Raw genomic sequence first — 18,083 nt, forward strand, 5'->3', positions numbered from 1 at the left:
CACTACAGAGGCTGGCACTCAGACTAGTGAAGATACATTGTATAGCATATCAAATTATGAAGGACAAGCGCATTTAAAAAAAATTAGAAACTGACAGCCAATTTCATTCAGTTTTATTGTCATTTTCAATCATATGCCATGGTGACACATGTGAGAGGCAGATAAAATTAAAGTAATATTACCTGTAGTTCTCAGGATGGTGACAATAATACAACAGATTTTAAGTGCAATTGTTAAAGTTTTAAAGTCATATAATTTCAGAACAAGCTGAGTGTGTGCACCTGATTTCATTCTACTTTGTGAACTCTAGCAGCAATTGAATTAAAGTTTTCTTATTGAGACAGAATCAATGTCATACTCTGTCAAATGTAAACATTCCAAAACCAGGATCTAATGATAGCAGCAATCATGTCAGTTTAATTATATATTTTTCTGATTTCAATTAATTATTATCAAAATAATTCATCATCATACTTTGATCACAGAAACAAGTTATTTCTCTACTAGCAACCAAGAAGACATAATCTATTGAACCTATGATAAATACGTTACTGTATAATTTGGCACATAGAATGGTGAAGACTGAGTGGACTTCAATCACTTACATAAATGATGAGTAGTAATGGTGCATCACAACATACCAAGTGTAGAAAATAGAATCTCAAATGTGTAATGTTAAATGTCATTCCTCACACTTACAACATTGGTTATACTGTACTTACTTTTATATCATACAAGATCAAAATGTCTCCAGTAATCACTTTCCTAAAGTGAATGGTGGAACTTCTAAATCGACAAACTGTTTTTTTCAACATCTTGACAATGTTTGTTTTAGAAAATCTCATCTTAGGTATTTAGTATCAAAGGTTAATGTGGCAAGTACATGAACTAAATCTTTAGGTACAATAGTAATATTGCACACACAATCTATGATCTGCCTAGCACACTTGTGTACTCCTCTGGTGCAAATCTTAAACAATTACACTGTTTGAAAATAAAAAGATCTTGTTCATCTCAAACACAATGCCTTACAAAAACAGCAGCAGTATTGAGTTAGCTACCTTTGTCATGTTTAGTATTTATTTCCATGCTTCAATGGTTGGCAAGTATTAAACTTCAGTCTAGCATATCTTCATTACATGGTATCATTCACTGAGGCATAGCTTGGTCACGTGGCCTCTTTCAGACTGCACTCAATGTGTTGACTTCACCTCAATGGTTGACTTCACTTTATGAATAACAGCCAGCTATCTGGTGTTTAATTACCACACACATCATTCTCGTATTGCAGAAATACCCATGGATATCATGGCTGCGGGGGCACTCTTCGCAGGCTGAAAGCCAGCCGACTTTCGCTTCACCGACCCCGGGCGGGACTTGTGACAGTCACAGGAGAAGCCGCGGAAGATTTTGACACAGTGGCTGCCGTTGACACTGCACTCTGACACCACCAGGTGCTTCTCTGGAGTCAGGGCCACGGCCTGCGGAGTGCCCAGCTCGTGAGCAGACGTCAGCATCTGCTCCAGGTGCCAGCCGTTATCACTGTAGTAGTTCACGGTGTGGTTAAGTCCATCCACCAGGAAGATGTTATCAACTCGGTCACAGAAAATCCCACGAGGGACAACTCTTACGCCGACCCCTTGCCGAACCGTAGGCCTGAACTCAGACTGCAGGTCTCCGTCATAGTCGTAGAACTTGACCAGCTGGGTGACTGGATCAGAAACGACAATTTCATTTCTTGTGTTCTGGCTGACAAATAAAGGCCACTGATAGCTCCTGTACGGTAGCCCCTCTTTTACCTTAAAAGTTGTGTACAGTTCACCATCGGGGAAGTAGACCTCTATCTCGTTGTTGCTGTTTGCCACAATGATGTTTTTGTCAGGGTCACACACGATGCTATGGGGTTCCCATTGGGTTTGAAACGTGCACTTGCAGCGACCGTTTTCAGACAGGACTTGCACACGTTTATTCTTCATATCTGCCACAGCAATGTCGTGGTCCCCACACATGGCTACTGCACTAGGCTGGTCAAACTGACCCGTTCCTGTCCCAAAGGACCCAAAGCTAGCCTTGTGGATGGCACAGGGAGTGTAGACCTGGATGCGATGGTTGGCAGTGTCGGCCACGAAGATGTCTCCCGTCTGGCTGACGGTGAGGCCACGAGGCCAGTACACTTTCCCAGCCTCACTTGTTGTAGTGGCATCAGACTCGTACAGCAGCTTGGAAGGTGTTCTGTCCAGAATAAAAGCCTTCGTCATCATCATGAGAAAAATATTACATTGATCACTTTCTTTTATCATTTACTACATCGATTAATTGAACATCTTCAATACAGAGATTAAGTGTGACTCATACAGAGAGTACAAAAGTATTACTCGCTGAGAATAATAACAGATAAAGTAAATATATGATGCAACATTAATTTTGCTCCTATTGTGTTTGTTTGCCTTTCTCTTTTTCCTTTCTAAATTCTAGGTATCAAAGACTTAGAAAAAATTGACTCACTTTGGTTTCATGACACTACTTGATGACATTTTTGATAATCTGGAGAGCCTGCGCCCCCCTGCGTTGGCTCTGGTGGGGGGTGGTCCACCAAACGTGCTGGAGGGGGGTCTGGTAAGGGACATGCTGGACCAAATATAGGACAGCTCCGTGGTCCGCACGGCGGTACGATCCTGTGCCCAGGGGGCTCGACAACTATGGGCTGCAATAGGAAAGACATGAAACTTTTGTGAAAACCTGTCTACTGCCTAGGTAGGAGCTGGCCGCTTTTTCCACTCAATTAGGTTCCTCCATATATAACTATAACGTTAACACAAATGCAGAATACTGACATTGTGTTAAGTGCATGTGACATTGTGTTAAGTGGTCTTAGGAAGTGGAAACTTTATTTATGTAACTCAATGTAACTTTTTTTTGTTAATTACTGTTGGAAATAAACAATATTCTCCTCTATACAGATCGAACTCTTAAATAAAATACAACAATCCGAGATATATTTATTTGGTACATGATTACACAGGATGGCTGACAAGATAGAACACGTGATTGTTATTGAGTGGGTGCCACCTGTTAACCTGTTTGTATTTAAGCACCATCATACCATGGCGACGTTAGTAAACGGTTGCTTGCAACATATGATAAGAAATACTCAATAAGGCCAAGATTCACAAAGGGATGACTTGGATATTCGGCTAGCATATCATTCTATGTTGTCTCACCTCGTGCGGCTCTGTCAAACAACATTGACGGCGGTCCCGGCTCTCCCCAGTCCCGCCTACCCACGGCCACCGTCCGGGGCCGCTGCCGCAGGTCCTCCATGAACTCCGGAAGGCTCTCCATGGTAGAAACCTAACACAGCATTCACTGTTAAGTCCCAATCGCCGTCCTTAGCGGCTCAACAGCTTTCTGTCACTCAGACATAGCGGTAATCGCCATTGTCCAGGCGTAACCACTCGGCGAATTGAGCGGTCCTGCAATACAGCCAATAGTTTACCCAAGACTGCTGCCCTAGAGACGGACTGATGCTAAGGTGTGACGTCATGAGTCTGTAGTTTCAAAACAAACGGATAGGTGGCGCGCTTGCACGGCACTGGATGAAACCACTTTAAACTTTCAATTGCTTTTCAGAATGCAAGAATACTATTAAATAAATACCTTTTCATTGATGAAAAACACATTTTTGTAGTGATCTGCATTTACACCTTACAAAAGTGTACTTACAGAACAGGTCTCAGAGGTAAAACTACTTGGTTCGACAGTAGATGAGTGCCTTACCTGGAATACTCACACAAAATTAACATCTAAGAAAATGGCTAGATCACTGGGGATGATCAAAAGATGCGCATACATTATGGATCAAACATTGTTAAAAATTGTAATAGAATGCCTTGTACTATCTCACATAGATTATTGTAGCCCAGTTTGGTCATGCACAACTAAAACTAACATAAACCTTCTGCAACGAATGCAGAACAAGGCAACTCGTCTGTTTCAGTCGAAGCCACAGTGGAAACCTGTGCACACGAGACTGTTAATAAACACCATGACAACATTTAAAAGGATAACACTCACAAACGAACCTATTTGTATCAGTAGGCAACTGCGTTCGGTCAACAACTTGCATGGTTACAGAACCCGTTTTGCTGCTAAACAATCTTTTCTGTTAGAGAAACCTAGAACTAACGCACTGATGAAGTGTTTCATGTACAGGGCTGTCAGTGTGTGGAATAACCTTCCAATTGTCATGCAATCCACACAATCCCTGAGAGTGTTTAAGGATGGTTTGCACAAATACCTCCACCAGTAGTTACAAGCACTGTGCGACAGGATTGTCAATTTTTAAATTAAGTATATTGTAAATATGTTATTAATTTAGATGTGTTTGTGACTTGTCTAGTTGCCAACCATGTTTGTATAATGTATTGTCTCTGTGAATGAATACCAGGAAGACTAGCGGTGGACCCTAGGGTCCACCGCTAATGGTTATTCTAATAAAGTTTCAAAGTTTCAAAGTTTCAAAGTTTCTTACTTTCTGTTCAAAAGAGTTTCCTCACTTCCAATAATCTCATACTCAGACACAAAGAAACCGGAATATAGACTTTTTGGCAAAAGTTAACCAAACCTGAAGACACTTCTATAAAACTCTTAATTTTATAACAAACTTCTCTGCTCATTTGCATTTTACATTGGTATCATTGATACTTTCCCACTGTTTCCAACATATACTGACAAATGTATCTTGTAGCCTGAGTGTCATCCTAGTCAGCTTACCTGGGGTATGGGAGCCCCGGTATCTACAGCCTACATGGCTTTTGTATGGCTCAAAACTTAATTTATGGGAGCAAAAATGATAAGATCTTTACAGATATACAGTACTTCCCTGGCCCAGAATACTAGGCTATGAAATACAAAACAGGTTACCATTTCAAGATCATTTATTGCATGCAATTACAACTTGAGTGTGCTTATAGAACATATGACATATATACTTAAGTGAGTCAACTATTGTACTTCCAGCTCATTAGGCAACTGCATAAAACACTGACATATACATGTATCTGCTTATGTACACAGATACAAGTTTTGAGCTCTATTTGGAAGACAAAACTTGCGACATTTCATTGTGACATTGGGTCTTCAAGCTTTCATTTCTACTCTAGATATAAAAATAGCACCTGAAACAATTGATACCCTAAGGCTTTGGCCTTTGCAATTAAATTACAAGTACAAATTCATACAGGTGTGGTCTTATTGAATCAGGTACGAGGGGTGATCAATAAGTTATCGGCCTCACCAAGAAATAATAAGCACAACTCAGATTTTGAGGCACAACTTTATAGTATTAAGCCTTTTATCAATATCCTCCAAATTTCAAATCATTGGAGTCATTACTTTTCAGGCATTCGTTTTTTCTAAATTAGAAGGTAAGTGGCGAGAAAAAGAAGGGTGAAGTGTGATGAGACAATTTGACCCGCAAATCTCAGGTTGCAGATGAATTGTCCACTTTTTTTTTTCGTTTTCCCTTACCTAACGTTACTGGGTGTCACCTGCAACGTAATGATCACAATAATTTGAATTTTGGTACACATTTATATAAGACTTTATACATGTACGTGGGGTTTTCAATAAGTCCTCGGCTTTACCGAGGAATAATAAGTACAGCTCAGATTTTGAAGCATAAATGTCAAGTATAAAGTCTTATATAAATATGTACCAAAATTCAAATTATTGTGCTCATTACTTTGCAGGCGACACCCAGTAATGTTAGGTAAGGGAGAACGAAAAAAATGGGACAATTGACCTGACCTGAGGTGTGCGATTGAACTTGCGCTGCTGGAAGTCAGACACCCAATTCTTTTTGCTTCAAATAACAAGAGAATCATTATCAAACATTTTGACAATGTCTTTTGTTAATTTACGGCACGGGGAACTCGACCCACACATGTCTGATTACAACTCACGCCACTTTTTCCTCGCCACTTACCTTCTGATTTGCAAAAAACGAATGCCTGTAAAGTAATGACTGCATTGATTTGAAATTTGAAGGATATTGATAAAAGGCTCTATACTATGAAGTTGTGCCATAAAATTTGAGTTGTGCTTATTATTTCTTGGTGAGGCCGAAAACTTATTGATCACCCCTCGTATATGTTTAGCATTTAGCCTTCACCCCATACTTATGTGTTTAGTATCAGTCCACTCATCATAATCCTGTGAATAGTTTACAGTCAAATAGCATACAAGATGAAAGCAGATGATCCTTACTGCACCCCCTCCATTTCCATTGTAGCTTCCTGTAGAAACATACATCACCAGCTTATTATTCAACTGTACATAAATCACCTGATATCACACAAACATCAAGAACAGTCTACAAAAAAAAGTACAAGCACAATGATCAAATTTGTGTAAAAATTATGTATAAACCAACCATCATTAAGTCTTGTCATGGAAAACTTAACTAATTTGCAGGCAATTGACAGTTGTGTAAATATCAAATTGCAAAAGTTCTTTTGCATATTCTAAAGTTCAATATAACACAAAAAGCAGATCAACAAAAAAGAACATTGGTCTACCTGCTCCATCTCCTCTGCAGGTTGTTGTGCTTCAGGAGCAGGCTGTTCCCGGTGGTTCTGCTTCTGTGTTGGCTTTTTGGCTCCCTGTTTCTTTGGTGGCTTTTTATATCTAGTGTGCTCAAATCCCCGTGGAGCCCCTCTGCCAAAACATATATGTCTGGGCAATCTACAGGGAAGCAACAATGATAGGATTTAGATAAGGTATCAAGAGATACCATGACTGAGAGTTCCTGCATCTTGGGGCAGCTATGACTCTTGGAACACTTAAAGTTATGGAAAGAAAGTTGAAAGTTATTTTTACCTTTACCTGGATCTCTCCAATACAACAGAATTATTATGATAGATAAAAATGCTTGAGAGTGCAAGCGAACAGATACAGAAGTAACTGCTCCCTTTACACAAGTCTCCTAGATTCTGAGGTGCATTGTAACAATCTAATCTTTTTTTCCAGAATCTCCCAATATTGAAGATATCTTAGTCACCAATGCCAAAGGTTCCAGAACATGTATATATGCTCACCTGTACTGTCTGTGAGTGGTATCAGCTGACTGTGTGGTTCCTGCGGACACTGCAGGTGCTGATTCCATGACAGCTGCAGCTTCAGCAGGTGCTGCTATGTCCATGGCATCATCTGCCCTGGTATCCTCAGACTTGGCATGGGAAGATGGGTTTTTCTTTGCACCGGCCTTATCATCATGGGCATTTCTGTATGAAAAAGAATTTTTTTTAATAATGCTGACAGAAACTTAATAGTGTATACAGACTTCAATAAAAATCCAGTAATTTTATCAAATGTCTGCAGCTGTGTTATCTTACCTGTCCTTTTTCCTAGGTTTATCAAACTTGAAACTGGGTGGATACTTGTGTACTTGCACCATATGTCTTCTCCTGTCGTGAGCATTGCGGAAGGTGTCAGGACAGATTTCCAGCAGGCACTGGTACTGCAACACAAACATGGTAAATCTAAATAAATAAATAAACACATATTTAGCAATAAAAGTTTCCTTGGTTTTAACAAGGAGCTTTTTAGATAAAATTTTTCTTTGCAAATAATGGAATATATCAGTCATTAATTCACAATATCTTTGATCCTTACCATATTTTGTCTCTCACTCATCAATTCAAACAGGGAGTCATGCCACTCCAACAGGTGTATGTCCAGTAGGTAGGCTGATGGCAGCGACCTCTTGCAGACTGCACACACATTACGGTGCACAGCATTGTAGTGTGTTTCAAAGGCTGTGATGCTGTTGAAATATTTCCTACATCCAAGTATCTGGCATTGAAACTCATCAATTGTTGCCGGAATCTCTCCAGCTTTTTCTGGAGGCATCTGCTTCACCACAATATTGCACACAACTTCGTCCTGGGGACTGGTGTCACCAGTACAGAGTTTCTTGGTTTCCGGCTGGAAGCTCCAGGAGAGGTCATCGTCCTCCATAACAAGACCAATCCGTCTCTTGCGAGGACGTGAGGTAGTCTCCATACTTGCTGCCATCCTTTCTTCTAGCATTTAGGTTCACTGGCAATTACTAATTTAAAGAAATTTCTTGGCTGCTACCCATCCTACAAAAACAACAAAAGTGAAGGATGCCATGTACACATGCCATTAGTACTGTAACAGTGGTGTTCAAGGACTGCTAAACCGAAGACGCCTAACGGCTTAAGCCTTTTGGCCGAACGGTTTGTACGTTCGATTTGTGATCCGGCTGCCCGGGTTCGGCGCGGGTTCGAATCCCGGGAGTCGGGGCGTTGTTTCTTTCTGTTCTTACTCGCCCCTCGTATTTCTACAATGGTTCCCATGCCGGCCCTGTGAGTAACAGGCTAGTATGTGCCACACAGGGATGTCGATCTCGGAGATTCGAGGACGAATCTTGAAGAAAAGGGGGAGTAGTGTAACAGTGGTGTTTAAGTACTGCCTACCGTCCTTGCCCAAACGCACTAGTGCTTTTGTGGCGACGGTGATAGCGTTCGTGATTTGTGATCTGCCGACCCCGGTTCGATTCCGGGTAGGGGGCATGTTGTTTCTTTCTGTTCTTACTCGCCCCTCTGAATTTCTACAATGGTTCCCACGCCGGCCCTGTGAGTAACAGGCTAGTATGTGCCACACAGGGATGTCGATCTCGGAGATTCGAGGACGAATCTTGAAAAGAAAAGGGGGAGTAGTGTAACAGTGGTGTTCAAGGACTGCTAAACCGAAGACGCCTAACGGCTTAAGCCTTTTGGCCGAACGGTTTGCACGTTCGATTTGTGATCCGGCTGCCCGGGTTCGGCGCGGGTTCGAATCCCGGGAGTCGGGGTGTTGTTTCTTTCTGTTCTTACTCGCCCCTCGTATTTCTACAGTACTTTAAAAGTAAAAGACTCAAATATTTGCGACACTTAAAAAAAAGAACTAAAGAAAATAAATTCTATAACATGTAGCTTAATTTATAAATCATTATACAGGTATCAAGCCTAGGTACTGCATGAAGGAAACTTCTAGTGGCATGCATAATAATGCTTTTTTTTTGGTAAAAGGCCTGGGGAGGGGGGCATGGTTTCGAACACACGCAGTAACGACTACAGCAACAACTCTATAAGTTCACGACAAAGTCTCCTTACCACGCTTTTCACAAAGTTTTCATATTCCTCTCCACTCAACAGACTTCAATAATGACCATCAAGGAAAGAAAAACAATGTCAAAATCCATTTTCTCTGGCGATATTTACAACTCTTTGAACTGTAGCCGCCATTTTGAAGAGGGTGCAGTAGGATAGCCAATCAAAAGCCAGCTGTAGAAAGATAGACCAATCAGCACTCGGTTTAAAGGTTAACCTTTGACCAATCACGATGCCAAGAACATTTCGCGCGCCAAGATTCACAAACATTTTTTCGCGGTTTTCCCAGAGCACTGCACGGGTGACGCCCGGGGTCCCAAATTATTTTTCTGTTTTCTGCATTTTTTCGCGTCAGAATCAATTTTCGTCCCATAGATTTTGTACTCGGTGTACTCATTGGTCAGAAGTTGTTGTATTATCGGAAAATTTAGTTAAAAACGCCCCGTTTTCTGAGAGACCGAAGTCCGACTTGTAGCAACTTGTCTGCGAAATTCTGCAAAATGGCGACAATTTCTTTCGGTGTAGGGAGCAGAGCTGTGAGTCCGGTAGTCGGGAACAGGCGGCCGCTTGGGGAACTAGACGCGCCCGTACGCGAGATGAGACACCACTCACTGCAAAATATTGGTAAGTTATGTATCAGCATTGGTAAGTTGGAAAATAAGCGTCAGGCGTTGTTGTTTGCTTGTTGTTAGTCTCGGACGCTCCTTGTTCGAGGGTTGCTACATACTGTCTTTGAATGCTTGTTGATATGTGTAAGTAAGGTTCGTCTACCAATTTTATTTTAGTGTATGAATTATGGTGCACGTACCAAAACTTTCTCAAATGCCCCAGAATGGAACCTTCTTGGTGTAATTTTAAACCTGTGGCATCTTTTTTTTCTCAGCTACTTGTAGCAGCTTGATTGATATGCAAATCCATTGATTAAAAACCCGCGAAAGAGGGTTTCGCCCTGTTGTGTTTTTTAATCCTCACCAGTGTGTAACGTATCACCTCCCTGCCCCCTCGCCGTGGGTCCAATCTGTGTGTTTCTTTTACCATTGTCTCGTACCTTTATAATTGCTTTCACACGTCTTAGTTGAGTAGAGTAGAGTTCTTCTGGTGCAGTTTTAGCTGATTTGCCTTTCATGTAAACAAATTGTTTTCTGATTATAAAGTTGGTTCTTTATACAATGAGGCAAGGAGGTTAAAGTCATGATTATACATTTTGTGGATTGTTGTTTCTTTGCTGAGATTTTCTGAGAAAGAATGGCTCTCGTCTTGGATCCTCCTTGCAAGAACTGACTGGTTTAACTTGGCACAATTACCATTAGGCAAGGAGTAAACCCAATGCATGTTTGCTTAGGAGATTTGCATAAATTAAGGCATGGTTTTAAATGTATTCAAGTGCTAGTATTACAGATCAATATCTCTTACTGTTTTGGACGAGACAACACCTGGTGATTAGGTAACTAGTTTGTTTTTGCTCCATGTTTAAAAAATCCATGGTCTGTGTCAGACCAAGGGGAAAACTGTATTGCTGAGTTTTGTAAGCCTGGAATCCAGTCTTATGGAGCGGAATGAAGTTACTAGTAATCAGACAGGTCAGCCTAGGGTTTCTGAAGAAAAGTGGAACAAATAGGAATGCAGCTGTGAGTAGTTCTAACTGGTTGGTAAGTCACTGAATAACAAGATTCTTTGTACACAACCAAGTGCTTAATACCACCATCCTTCACCTTCCTTACTCCACTGACGTTCGGTGACAGACAATCACTGAAACATTGGTGGATAAAGCACAAAGAATTCGGACACACATCTCTGAAGATTATGAAAGGGGAGCTGTTATAATAGAAATTGTGCATCTCTTTCCAGACAATAGTTGGGGTGAGGGTTGGTACGACGGCGACACTGAGTCAGAGACGGAGATCGAGGCGTCTCCCAGGATGACCAGCTCCCCCCGCCTGCCGGTACCGGTCAGCAGGTCAGTCTGGGCTCCGGGGAGACCCCGGCCAGTCATGGACACCCTCAGGCACATCACCACCAAGCTGAACAACACCGCCGTGACTTCACCGCCCAGCAAGCACAGAGCAAATGGTAGGTGACTCCAGACGTTCCTTGGTTCTTAGCACGAGTACACATGCCAAAGTCATTGTGATATTTCATATTTTTCTTTCTCTGTGTACATAGTAACTGATTAGAAATCTAGTTGTTGAAAAAAAAAAAGACCAATGTTGAGTTAGGCAAAGATCATGTAGGTCTGGCATTGGCACTGAAGGATAAGATGAATGAGTCTCATGCTTCCTTAAATTTTAGTTTCTACTTAATGCATATATGCAAAATATCAAAAAATTCTCCTGTTTACCTGTGCTCAAGTTAGTTCACTCCTACTGACAAGGGATCAATAGAAGTCAAGAATTTTGTCCATTCAATAAAATATCACTAATTTCTTTTTTCTTCTAAACAGAAGAATCACCTCCAGAATTCCACATGTTCTTTCAAACACCAGACAGAAGCCAGGAGGAGACATTAACAAGGTTGGCAGTTCTCCTGATTCATTGGAAAATGTTTATTTACTAATAATCTCTGAAAGATAGTAACAAATAGAAGTGATATATAAGTTTGTTGAGTGTTAGAGTAGTTAGAGCTTTCTGTTACCCTAACACATTGAACGATGGACAACCACAAATGATTCAAGAGTCATTATAACTCTCCACAGGAAACGACTTCAGATGACCCCGCTGGATGCCGTGACCTCTGACATGTTTGGTGATCAGGAGAACAATAGACTAGGTCCACAGCCACCAAAGCGAACTCGGGTGCACAGAGCGCCCCAGCCAGCTCACCTGTCAGCGAGGCTAACAGCCCTCAGCAAGGCCCAGCTGGTGGAGCTGCTTAGTAAAGTGGTCTATGAGAGACACCCACAACTGGAACAGGTAACAGGAAATGCTTGAAGAATGAAGCAAAATGCGACAAACTAGCTGTGCTATGTGATAAAGGGAAGTGAAATCTGTCACGGATGTTTGCCAATAATCTGTTCCCGTACAAATACCACGTGGTAGTGAAATGTGCAACCACAGTTTGCCAACTTGAAAACGATTTAGTGAATTTTTCATCACTGTTTTTCTGCATCTTAAGGAAATTGTATTGTACAAGTATGTCCAACTCAGGTTGCATACTGCACAACCAGCATCATTATCATGTGGTGAATGTTTTGTATGGTCAGAAATGAGAGGGCTGGATGATTTTTATCCCAAATAGTAGATGATGTTAAAGTACAAATGAAAATGCTGTCATTATAATTTACATGTCTATCAACCTTTCTATGCAGGGCTCGAAATACTGGGTGCATGTGCACCCAAGTGCACCTAAAATTGGAGCTGTGCACCCAATTATTTTCTGTGGGTGCGCTGGTGCACCCAAATATTTTCATATAGGCTTATGTATGTAAAGATATCAAAGTATACTTGTATACATCATATTCTTGACATCTAAAAAAGTGTTAGAAAGATAATAAAAATGTCTGTCATGGTACTTGTTCAAGAATTTGATAGCTTGTAACTAAGTTTTATTATTAGGATTCTCTGACATTCTAAGTGGTGCACCCAAACATTTTTTGGTGCACCCAATTTTTTAAACTGGGTGCACCAGTGCACCTAATCCCAAAAATGAATTTTGAGCCCTGCCATGTAATCCTCTAGATGAAATGATACAATGTGTCCTTTGGTCCTTACTACTTAGTTTCTCAACATCACCTGCCCTGCCTTTTGCCAACAGGAGGTTCACGCGATGTTTCCTGAACCAGACCTGTCGGGCCATGAAGACCACTTGAGCTCATTAGTCCGCGGTGTGTACAAGTCCTTCCCTCGCAGTAGGCTGGGGACTGCCAGGGATGTACACATCTACAGGAAAGTGTCCAGACACTTGGATCAATTCAGGGTGAGTGGCATCTCAGATATATGCACTAATCTGTAGTCTGGTAACCTGCACTGGTAAATGTTTTGAATTTTTGTGCCTTTATAATATATGTCAAAGATACTTAGCTAGTGCCAGCTTCCAGCCGTGTATTCATAATTCCATACCAAAATCAACAAAGCTGTTGCTATGTGATGTCTAACCAATCTTTAAAAAAGACACTCTGCCTTTAATTTGGAAACTGATAGAGCTTTTCTTGTGAAGTAATATTAAAGAATCAGATTAAATTTGAAAGAATATACACATCAATGTAAATCTACAGCACAGATGTTTTTGCAGTGGACATCTTTTAAGATATTGCCCGCAGGGACCGTCATTTGAAATAGTGTTTCAGATGTAGATAACTTACTTTTCTGTCTTCAGATGTATCATTATGGAGTAAATTAGAGGTATAAAATCTCCATGGTAACAGCTCTGTTGTGAACTCTGAAAAAAGTGGAGAAAAAAGTGGAGAAAGTTAAATGACACTCTGATAATTTGTATAGAATATGGCTGGGTACCTGTACGGTGTACCGGTACAAAACCGTTTTTTCATATTGGACCGGTCCAGAAAAAATGGACATGAAAAAAATCGGTGGACCAGATGTTGGACCTATTGGAAAATGAAAAGATTATATGATCAGGCATTCACACGTTTTGGGGCTTGCCGGTCGAGGAAAATAACAAGATGGAAGTAGAGTAGAGTCTATAGTAATTTCTACCAAGTTTTACAGTCAATAGTACAGAGGCAGTTAGCCTTGTAGGATTTCAAAACGCCAGTGGGAGTCAATACTCCACAAAACAGATGTCTTTGTTGCGAAATTGACCATTGTTTTGAGTATCGTCCATTCACAAGTTCTCACATATTGAATCAGGTCCGGACCTGGACCTGATCCTCTGGGCCTGAAATGGACCTGGACCTGAATTTTCTGTACCGGTACCCACCCCTAGTATAGAAGATAGAAAAGATGGTGGGCAGCGAATGCACAAAGCTTACTTTGTACTACAAACAGTTTTGATCTAATCATTGGCTCTGTACTTTCCTTGCAGAGAGAGTGCTTGAACCAGGGCAAGGCCCTGCAGTTCTCCCAGGAGTGGGGTGCCTGTATAGACTACACCCTGAGGGCCTGGCGCTGTGTGTCCGAGCTGCCCACCTTCGACTGCCCGTCCCACAATGCTGCCAAGCAGCAGTGTTACAGCGGTCTGGCAAAGCAATGCAAGAAAGCCTTGGGTCAGAGCTTCTTGGAGAAAGAGAGATACAACCAGTTCAGGCCAAGGTATGTTCAAAGTTGTAAATACGTCATATGTCAGTGTGAATTTTCTAGCAGATTGGAGAATAAGAAGGTGCACACACAACATGATAATTTCTGCCTGGGAATGTGGACCCATTTCTAACATACATAAGAAAGCGTAACAGCACATTTTTGCCTATTGGATCATTGTACAAAAAAATAATGAATCAATTTAACTTTAAGTGTAGTCAGTGTGTTACTTTTCAACTTCTGATAGGTGTATGTAGTATTTTGAAATCTGAGTGAAATTTACCACTTATCATAATATCAAGAAAGTTAAATATCGTTCACTTTGAAGGCAATAGAGCTGAGTGTAAATTTTCTGTATCTCTCCAGATTTGTGAAGGCATGTCAGCTGAACCAACAGATGGAACCCTGCCTCAGACTGCTGGATGACATCATCAGAGACCTCCCCTGATACAGTGTTTCACCCAGTTTCAGTCAACTTGCCATCCGATTGTTGTTCAACTCTCAGCCTTCTCTGGATCTCTCATTTCATCAAGAAGAAAAATCATAACTATGATGTCCAGTTGATATGAATTGAGATAGAATAAAAAAGACATTTTCTATTCTGGGAATGCTTCGGCAACCTTTCAAGAGGGACCACCTTTTCCCCCAACAATGTATGAAATGTAGTATTTTATTATGAAGAAAGTGCTGCTGCAGTGGTTGTTCATGTTATAAAGTATGCATTTAAGTACTGATGAAATAGCTGAGAGCCTTGGAATTTTAGTTGATTTAGTGTGTAACAGACTTTAAGCATGAGATAAACCATATGGACATACCATATAATGGTAGACTACAGATCCTGTTTGGGTTTCTAAGATATTCTGTAACAATGTTGGTAGCTCTACAGTAGAATATTATTGGGGCATACTGACTATGGAAAAAGAAAATAGCAAAAGTCCTGCTCAAGGACGCTTTGTCGGACATTTTGTTACAAAAAGTGACTTCACAAGATTCTGTTGGACAGCCTATTACAAATCATATCTGTCTGTAATCGTACATTGAATTATGTTTTTCACAACAGAAAATCTTTATGAAGTATGTAATGTACTTTTTTCATATTGATAAAAAGTGACAAATAATGTTGATTGCAAATTGTCGAGGTCCATTTCACTACCTATTTTAGATGTATTTTTACGTGATTGTTTGCAATTTTGGATGAATTTTAGACTAATTGAAACTGATGTTCTCTTTGAGACTGATATTGTGAATGTAAAATACTTAATACATGCCTTTACATGTCTGGGCATTATTATGATATCCATCACATAAGTCACATTTGTTTCATCATTTGGAGATTGAACAAATGCTGCAGATGAGACCCAGCAGTTATGAAGTGAGTGCTGCAAGTGTCATTAAAAAGGCAGTGGATAGAAGTTTGATATGATAGTTGTTACTTGTGTGTTGTTCGTATAGCATAAGTGATTTATGAAGTAGGTTCCTAATTGCAAATTCCACAAATGGTACAGAATTTTTTGGATGTTCATAGTTCACTAATCCTAGTCAGCTGTAGGATTAGTTAAAATTCATGCTTATTACAAGGTCACAAGTTCAGCATTACAGCAACATTGAAAAGTACACCCTTCCAAATAAAGTAAATTGACGTAGCTATACCAATTAGGAAGGGTGTGTTTAAAGGGTATTCAATAATCAGTAAATAGTTTCATCAGGTTGGTCAATTACTCGTATAGTGTAAGGTTCTTCAAAGACACAACCGCAATTGTACTCACTTCCAACGTTTCTAACCCTGATGGTAGTGTCTGATAGACATCGGAACGTTAGAAGTGAGTACAATTCTGTTTTATCTATGAAGAACCTTACTATATGGGTATACAATAATTACAGACAGACTGTTGCTCCTCAAGGTCCTGTTGTAAAAAAAAAAAACGTGAAACTGGGATGAACAAACCCCTTGGGTTTTATGTCACTTCCTTCTTACAGCTAGTTCCGTTGACGTAGGGAGGAGTAGCCTGCGGGATTGTATGCAATTCTATGTCCGTTGCACACCTATCTTTAGAACCACTTCCACAATGTCAGCTAAATGGCCTGATTGTGGAGCCAGGAGAAACGTTCTTACAACGTTCATTGGCAACAACTGCCCTGAGGCGTCAATAAAACATTAGAAAACTTTTAGTGGACGCATTTCTGTGTCAGCGCAGATAAATACTGCTAGGGTCTTTATTCAAGGGTTAATGACCCTCCCCGATGTGTATGTGGTGTCATAACGCCTGGTTCTTTGCTATAACCACCGAATAAAACCACCGCATGCAGCTTCCGGGACCCAACGTCGAAACCACGTGACTGCAGCAATGGGTCGTAGGTGCCAGATACTATTAACCTGTGTCGCCTCCGTCTCTGGTAAGTGTCGTGAGCTTGAATGTACAAGCCACTATCAATCCTCTTTCAAAGAAATCTGGTGCCAAATCCAGGATTTTGACTTTGTCTTTTAAACCTCTTTCAAATACATCCGTCTCTAAATCAAGGATTTTGACTTTTGTCCAGCGAAACGAAGTGTCCCGCAGAGTCTATGCCGAGACTTTCTCGGTCGTTGATGTCCATTAGTACGTGATGATTACGTGGTGAAAACCTTATTTTTTTTTAAATCATAATGTCATTTACCAACACAGATCAACTTTCATGGTAAGAGTATATCATCGATGTAGCGCTTCCCAAGCTTATTAAATATCAATGTACTTAGTACATGGTTTCATCAGTTTACAAAAGTACCGAACCGTACGTGTAGATGGGCCAATCTTGTCAGATCATCGTCCGTACCAATTATCACTCTGCATGAGACGAGCGAACGAAATATCAATTGACTGAAGTGTGTTTTGATAGATCTTGTTATTCACCACCAAGGTAATTACACGCAGCCTTCCTCATTATAGGTGCGGTTATTTTGCTTTTGAAGACGTTGATGTCATTTGTGCTGGAGGCCTGCTATGTGAGACATGCGTCTCTAGGCAATGCTCATCACAAGCGCTCTTTATTGCATTGATAGGAAGATCCTGCTCCAGTAGAGAGGAAAGCACAATGGCTGGCGCATCTTTTGATATCAACGAGACACAGCCTTCTTTACCGGTGCACCGGTGCCGTAGCGGCTCACTTCCTTCCCTCCGATCTGAGATGGCTTTTCTGACCGTGACGGGAGAGGGCATGGGAGAGTCGCCACTGATGAAGAAGAGGGGAAGCACGCCTCACCTCCTGGAGGGAAACGCGAGCGCTGAAGACGCTCCTCAGTTAACAGAAGAAGCGTCGGCGATGGGGGAAGAGTGGCTGAAATTTCTGGACAAAGCCAAGCAGACGGCGTCCTGGACTGCGGAGCTGAGGAGGCGCACCACGCACTGGCACCGCATGTTCAACATCCACTACCGCCCCAAGCCGCGGGCAGACGACTCGCTCGGCCTCTACGGACAGGCACTCTGGGGCGGAGAACCGCGGCACGACAATAAACAGCACGGGCGGACCTCGAAGACCCCGTCTCCCAACAGATCGGACAGGAAGCCGATGCCCAAGAAATTGAGGGAGGCTGCCTCGGCAAGAGAGACGTCCTCGTCTCACGATCAAGGCAAGCGGGGCAGAGATCCGAAAAAGTCCTCCCAGGCGAAGTCTCCGCCCAACAAGACCAGAGCCTTCACAACAAGTCCGAGTCACAGCCTCGAAGTCAAGGGGTCTCCTCTGC

General features: G+C 41.4%; 3 protein-coding genes across 4 annotated transcripts; 1 reads left to right on the forward strand and 2 right to left on the reverse strand.

Annotated features, from left to right (window-relative positions):
• Nucleotides 1–78: 78 nt before the first annotated feature.
• LOC118422032 (E3 ubiquitin-protein ligase TRIM71-like) lies at nt 79–3,667 on the reverse strand. Its single transcript, XM_035829540.1, has 3 exons — nt 3,222–3,667; nt 2,506–2,704; nt 79–2,232 (listed from the first exon to the last, which is right to left on the reverse strand). The coding sequence occupies exons 1-3, from the start codon at nt 3,340–3,342 to the stop codon at nt 1,275–1,277; spliced, it is 1,278 nt and encodes a 425-aa protein (XP_035685433.1). The 5' UTR covers nt 3,343–3,667; the 3' UTR covers nt 79–1,274.
• A 2,432-nt stretch (nt 3,668–6,099) lies between these two features.
• On the reverse strand, nt 6,100–9,349 carry LOC118419349 (zinc finger protein 511-like). The gene is made up of 6 exons (XM_035825714.1): nt 9,180–9,349; nt 7,675–8,144; nt 7,395–7,519; nt 7,098–7,283; nt 6,579–6,744; nt 6,100–6,296 (listed from the first exon to the last, which is right to left on the reverse strand). The coding sequence occupies exons 2-6, from the start codon at nt 8,089–8,091 to the stop codon at nt 6,264–6,266; spliced, it is 927 nt and encodes a 308-aa protein (XP_035681607.1). The 5' UTR covers nt 8,092–8,144; nt 9,180–9,349; the 3' UTR covers nt 6,100–6,263.
• A 110-nt stretch (nt 9,350–9,459) lies between these two features.
• Nucleotides 9,460–15,783, forward strand: LOC118419330. 2 transcript variants are annotated; one of them, XM_035825696.1, is made up of 7 exons: nt 9,460–9,800; nt 11,025–11,246; nt 11,617–11,686; nt 11,869–12,085; nt 12,927–13,088; nt 14,154–14,380; nt 14,732–15,783. In XM_035825696.1, the coding sequence occupies exons 1-7, from the start codon at nt 9,677–9,679 to the stop codon at nt 14,811–14,813; spliced, it is 1,104 nt and encodes a 367-aa protein (XP_035681589.1). In that variant the 5' UTR covers nt 9,460–9,676; the 3' UTR covers nt 14,814–15,783. The 2 variants fall into 2 exon arrangements, with proteins under 2 accessions (XP_035681589.1, XP_035681597.1); XM_035825704.1 differs by having other exon boundaries at nt 9,462–9,800; nt 11,620–11,686.
• The last annotated feature ends 2,300 nt before the right edge of the window (nt 15,784–18,083 follow it).

The sequence above is a fragment of the Branchiostoma floridae genome, chromosome 1 (genome assembly GCF_000003815.2).
Source record: "Branchiostoma floridae strain S238N-H82 chromosome 1, Bfl_VNyyK, whole genome shotgun sequence".
Classification (NCBI taxonomy): domain Eukaryota; kingdom Metazoa; phylum Chordata; class Leptocardii; order Amphioxiformes; family Branchiostomatidae; genus Branchiostoma; species Branchiostoma floridae.

Bases quoted from the DNA above. Each gene is read 5' to 3' on its own strand.
- LOC118419330 (XM_035825696.1), top strand. From the start codon at position 9,677: ATGGCGACAATTTCTTTCGGTGTAGGGAGCAGAGCTGTGAGTCCGGTA. The intron at 11,687-11,868 runs GTTGGCAGTTCT...AACTCTCCACAG, and splicing joins CAGGAGGAGACATTAACAAG to GAAACGACTTCAGATGACCC. The intron at 12,086-12,926 runs GTAACAGGAAAT...TTTTGCCAACAG, and splicing joins GACACCCACAACTGGAACAG to GAGGTTCACGCGATGTTTCC.
- LOC118419349 (XM_035825714.1), bottom strand. From the start codon at position 8,091: ATGCTAGAAGAAAGGATGGCAGCAAGTATGGAGACTACCTCACGTCCT. The intron at 7,520-7,674 runs GTAAGGATCAAA...TTTGTGTTGCAG, and splicing joins TGAGTGAGAGACAAAATATG to TACCAGTGCCTGCTGGAAAT. The intron at 6,297-6,578 runs GTAGACCAATGT...ATGTTTCTACAG, and splicing joins CTGCAGAGGAGATGGAGCAG to GAAGCTACAATGGAAATGGA.
- LOC118422032 (XM_035829540.1), bottom strand. From the start codon at position 3,342: ATGGAGAGCCTTCCGGAGTTCATGGAGGACCTGCGGCAGCGGCCCCGG. The intron at 2,705-3,221 runs GTGAGACAACAT...TTCCTATTGCAG, and splicing joins GTTTGACAGAGCCGCACGAG to CCCATAGTTGTCGAGCCCCC. The intron at 2,233-2,505 runs GTGAGTCAATTT...TATTCTGGACAG, and splicing joins AGTAGTGTCATGAAACCAAA to AACACCTTCCAAGCTGCTGT.